This window comes from Taudactylus pleione, unplaced genomic scaffold (genome assembly GCF_031769625.1).
Source record: "Taudactylus pleione unplaced genomic scaffold, aTauple2 ptg000913l, whole genome shotgun sequence".
NCBI lineage: Eukaryota > Metazoa > Chordata > Amphibia > Anura > Myobatrachidae > Taudactylus > Taudactylus pleione.
Window position 1 is genome coordinate 387,993 of NW_028285314.1, and position 5,288 is coordinate 393,280.

The 5,288-nt window shown below is 45.7% G+C and overlaps 1 protein-coding gene across 1 annotated transcript; it reads left to right on the forward strand.

The window, feature by feature from the left end:
- Nucleotides 1-315: 315 nt before the first annotated feature.
- LOC148473731 (vitelline membrane outer layer protein 1-like) lies at nt 316-5,288 on the forward strand. The gene is made up of 3 exons (XM_088459522.1): nt 316-474; nt 734-855; nt 4,994-5,288. Exons 1-3 carry the CDS (start codon nt 316-318, stop codon nt 5,286-5,288), a joined length of 576 nt encoding a protein of 191 aa, XP_088315648.1.

Below are 5,288 nucleotides of genomic sequence, written 5' to 3' on the forward strand. Positions count from 1 at the left end.
CATACTGTATTCAGAACTGTATTATCTGCAAAGAATTGTGCCAAGTTCACCTGACATGACCAGTGAGTTTCGTAAATTTGCAGTAAATAGGTTCTGGATATTTTTCCTGGGGTTTTTGAGGACACTGGTATAATGTAATGCTGGGAGCATGGTCTGTGTTTGCCTCATGACTGAATTTTTTTAATAATTAAGAGAATTTCTGCAGCCTACAGTGAGTTTTACATAATCTCCCAGGTCCTGGAGTCTGGTGTATAGAGAGGGTCACACTTAATCCTGCGCCAGTCTCACTGCCAAAGCTGGAAGCTCCTACAGAAGATGTCTCCAGTCACCTTACCAGTCATTCTGCTCTCTCTTTTCACAGTAGCACTCGGAGACCATGTCACAATTGGTGTCCCCAATGGAGGACCCTGGGGTGATTGGGGGACAGTGGAGTGGTGTCCCTGTGGACATCACGCAAAGGGATTCTCTGTAAAGGTGAGTGAAAATAAAACAATTCCTAAGGGGATTTTTTTTTTCCCATTCTTCCTTATTATATGAATATTTTGCTTGGCTATACTTTATTACATATGAATGTTATTATTATATCAATAAGTTTTATACTATAACATTTACATATAGCAATCTTCTCTTTCTTACCATTGTGTTTATACTATTCCGGGGAATATTACTCTGTATGATAGAGAAGATCGGTTCTAGGATAATGTTACTTAGGGTATCATTTGTCTTTTGTTAGGTAGAAACAACGCAGAAAGTAGAAGATGACACAGCTCTGAACGGATTGCGTCTGCACTGCCTAAAACGCAATGACACCGACGTGGACAGTGACGAATTTACTATTCAATCGGCAGAAGGACCGTAAGTAAAGCACCTCTGGTGATCTAATTACCCTAAGTATCTGCGGGTGGAGAGAGGTATGTGTTTGCACGAGATGGAAATGTACATTGATGATCTACGCTCCCGGCGTGAATGGTGACTACTAATGGTCTGTGTTGGTGAAAATTTCAAGGTAAAAGTTTGGTTTCCAGGATGCAAAAAAAAAGTCTCTTTGAGGTGCAAATTAAGTGGTGCATAGTCTAAAAGGCTTTTTGTTTTTTGTGCCCCAGAAACCAACCGTTTCCTTAGAAGGTGAAATATGCTGACCACAAATCTTTCACTAATAATGTCAGGGCTATTGCACATTATATTTATATATATATATATATATATATATATATATACACAGCAATTTCTCATAGGCCAGGATGTACTAACCTTGCGGTGTACATCCCGCCAGTCTCCACAACATTACTAATCGCAAATGTACTAACATATGCGATTAGTATCGCAAAGGACAGCTCTTGCGATAAGAGCTGCCCTTTGTGAAGCAGCTGACGCCAGATGGGGGGCCTCTTTGGTTCTCTGCCCCCTCCTAGCCCCGGGAGTTTCCTGCCGGTCACCTCTGCAGGAAGTCCCGAGCTCCTCTTCCTCCTCCCTGCACCCGGAAGAATAGGAGGAGAAGGAGGCGGAGGACCCATGAGGGGCACTGGCTGGCACGCAGGAGGCTGAGGTAAGGGGGGGGTGTGGGTTGGCGAGGTGGCGACAAAGCGGTGGGGAGCAGTTGCGGTAAGAAGCCCATAGAATTCTATAGGGTGATGCCAAAAATACCTGCCATTACCCGCTGCATCGAAAAATCTGCAAGCCAGGGCCTAGTACATATGAAAGTGCGGTAAAAACCCAATAAACTGTTTCTTATCACATTTTTCCTTTAGTGCATCCCGACAATAGTCAGGTAAGTAACCCATACACCATGTTACTTAGCACTTCCATCAGTTGGACATAAACACCCTAGCAGTAAATGACAGGTAGATCAATTATACTGCAGTTAAACTTATAGAAAAATAAACACACTGGGCCGTTGGTCGGGAATTTGCGCAGGCACTGGACCTGTACTACGCATGTGAGTACGGGTCCTGCTTGGTTGCACGCAGAGTGGCAGCAGACTGTTAGTGATTGGCAGTTTGCTGCCGTATGTGGGCGGAAGGGGGCGGCAAATGGAGGCATGTCGCTGCTGTTGGGAGGGAGGGAAGAGGCCAGGATCTCCGTCGGCTGAAGGAGTTTTCCTGGCCTCTTACTTGTATCTGTGGCGGCCGGCTTCCGTGACCCCATGGGTCTATTAGTTGGCCGATGTTATCACATATTATCCGATGATGCGCCCATGGACGCAGCTCGGATAAGTAATGCATGCAGGAGGCATGACGTCCCCGGCAGAGGGGTGCACTGCACACAAGTTATTATTATTATTATTTTTTTTTTTAAAGTTGTAAGGAGATGTGGCCACGCCTCCTTACATTTGGCTATACCCCCCCCCCCTCCCCGAAAGTACCAGGGCTCAGCACAGCTCTCTACAGCCCTGACAAGGCCTGTACTAGCCGATGACAGCAAAATGCTTGCAGGCAGGAATGGCCATCGGTATGTCTTCCATTGATGGTTGTCATTGATGGATAACTTGGGAGGAACCATCGATGGTATGAAAGTATGCAATGTCATATCATTGATGAACGTTTGCACATGAGCACCGCAGATTTGTGAATCCCATGCATTTCTTGCAGACCATGCCATGGAGGCGGGGCAAGACACACGTCCTCGCCTTGCTCGACTTAGATGGGAAAGTGGGCGGGGCTTCAGTGCTGATGAACAGCTGAAGCTGTCCAGTCAGCACACACAGCTAGGAGAGGGCAGACGAGGGAGGCAGTGGCAATCAAGTGACGGGTCCAACCTTTCTGACAGCACTGATTACAACACAAAGGGGTCTATTTACTAAGCAGTGTGAAAAGTGATAAGGTACCAGCCAAACCGCTTCCAACTGCCATGTCACAGGCTGTGCTTGAAAAATGACAGTTGGGAGCTGATTGGCTGGTACCTTATCACTTTTCACTCTATCTCCTAACACTGCTTAGTAAATAGACCCCTTAGGCTTAAACAACATGGCGTGCTGCCCAAAGGACTTGGAGCTGGCGTCGCAGTGCAGGGCTACTACTGGCTGACAGCAATGTACATATACAACAGTGTGCGCTACCACTAAATAATTTCCCACAGCAGATAAATAAAATAAATAAATGTAACGAACTGTTGAGAGTATAGAATGACCTCCCCTAAGTTATTTAAAATAAAAATAAAATCCATCCTCAGAGGTTAAATATATTGGATTATAAAAGGGACAGCGGCCCTGATTCAGAGCTGGACGCTCTGACAGAGCGCTCGCTCTGAATCAGGGCGTTTTTTTTTATTTTTGGAGCAGCCTCCTGGCCGCTCGCATAGCTGTGGGTGACCACCCACAGCTATAGCGAGCGGCCATGATGATGGTCGCGATGGTCAAGACCATCGCAACCATCGGGCTTGCGACGAGACCCTTGTGGTAGGGTCTCGTGGCCGCAAGCCCCAGAGAGCTTTTGGCTCAAATTGAGCCGGAAGCTCTCCCACTGACATCACTTGTGATGTCAGTGGGGCAGCCCCCAAACGGTAGGCATTCCTTCGGGAACACCTCAGTTTGGCCGGCCACGCCCCCGGCCCGCCTACCAAAGGGGGCGAGCTGTCACTCACCATCGACAGCTCGCCCCCTTTGTTGCGAGACCCGGAGCGACGGAGTGCCCGTCGCTATCCGGGTCTCACGCATGCGCACAATGGAGCCAGCTCCGTCGTGCGCATGCCCTGTGGGCCACCATCGACCCGGTTGCGAGCGCTCAGCGCTTGCGACCAGGTCTGAATCAGGCCCAGACAGCGCTGTCCTGATATTTTACTTGAGGAGATAATGAAAACAGATGTGTCAGTTCTAAGATATATTTAATAGACCCATTTAAAATTTCCCAACATTGCACATAGAAATGTGCAATGAATATACAATTTAGACCGTATGAACTGTGCAATGAGCATAGAATACAAACAGTTCAATTAGTAAAACAATGTAACATACATAAGTCCTATATTGTTGCAAATCTCTATAGTCCATTTAGTGGTAAGATAACAGAAGCAGTTCCTTTGTGCGTGCTCCTCCACTAAAACCTCTATAGTTATAGCAATTTTCAGAACTTGATCGGCTAAATATTGAGTTTGCTGGCCCTTCACTAGAGTAACGAAGGGTCCGACTATATACTTAAAGTCGACGATAAGATCACAGGATCACACTTATGACGTTTGGTTTCAGCATTCAAATTCCGTAGCTTCGATAACAACTACAAAAAAGTGTAGTCAGCTTACTACGAGTCTATAAGGCACCACAACACATTAATGATGGATGCCGATATCCGATTATTGCACAATGTCTGGGTTTTAAATAACAGAGCCTCCTCCTGTGTACATAAAATAGTAGCATGCATGAACTTGTGTTCATATAATGCAGCTAAAATGTCACTTACAGATCCATATTTAGTGATAAGTACGCATACCCACTGTTGGTAATACTCAGGCACACTTATGAAGCCTGCCCCAGCAATCAGGTGTAAATAAAAAGCTAAATGTTAGCACAATATCCACACAACTGTCTGTCACTACTAATTGGGTAGATTTAATAACCACCCAAGTTGGGGCATGTGCCGAAGGCTCCCCGGTCATCTTCCTAACCATACAATGATGGGGCTATACTCAGTAGACTATCTAAGGGCTTCTATCTCTCAGGCCCAAATGGCTTAGATTTGCTGCTAGATTTAAATCAGAGAATGGCTTTAAGACAAAAACAAACTTGGAATCTTACCGGGACCAGCCTATTGGAGTTTACTATATTTGGGTTGCAGTCCTTGATTTTTCCATAGTCCCTTTATCTAAGTCTCTACATTGATATAAATGCCTGGTCTAAGTGAACCTAAGATCTCTGGAGTTCAAGAAAATAAAAAAGTTTAAAAAACAAAACAAAACATGGAATGTCTATTTTGACCAAAACTTCCCTCAGGCTCTAACCTTACACATAACATTAGTCTGAGCCCAAGTGTACAGTAGCTCTAATCAGCATTTATCTTCACAGCTGGGGTGAGTGGGGTCCCACCTTGTGGTGCCCTGAAGGATATCTCCTCAGCTTCAGCATGCAGGTGGAACCACCAAGGAAAGGTATGGATGACACCGCAGCCAACAACTTCATGTTTCAGTGCTCCGACTACAACATCCTTTTTGGAAACGGACAAAAATGGGGACAATTTGGGCGTTGGAGCGGATTCTGCAAGCATGGAATTTGTGGCTTGAAGACCAAGGTAGAACCACCCCAAGGGAGAGGAGACGACACGGCCCTTAACGATGTCCAGTTTTTGTGCTGTAGGAATTAG

Bases quoted from the DNA above. Each gene is read 5' to 3' on its own strand.
- LOC148473731 (XM_088459522.1), top strand. From the start codon at position 316: ATGTCTCCAGTCACCTTACCAGTCATTCTGCTCTCTCTTTTCACAGTA. The intron at 475-733 runs GTGAGTGAAAAT...GTCTTTTGTTAG, and splicing joins CAAAGGGATTCTCTGTAAAG to GTAGAAACAACGCAGAAAGT. The intron at 856-4,993 runs GTAAGTAAAGCA...TTATCTTCACAG, and splicing joins ATTCAATCGGCAGAAGGACC to CTGGGGTGAGTGGGGTCCCA.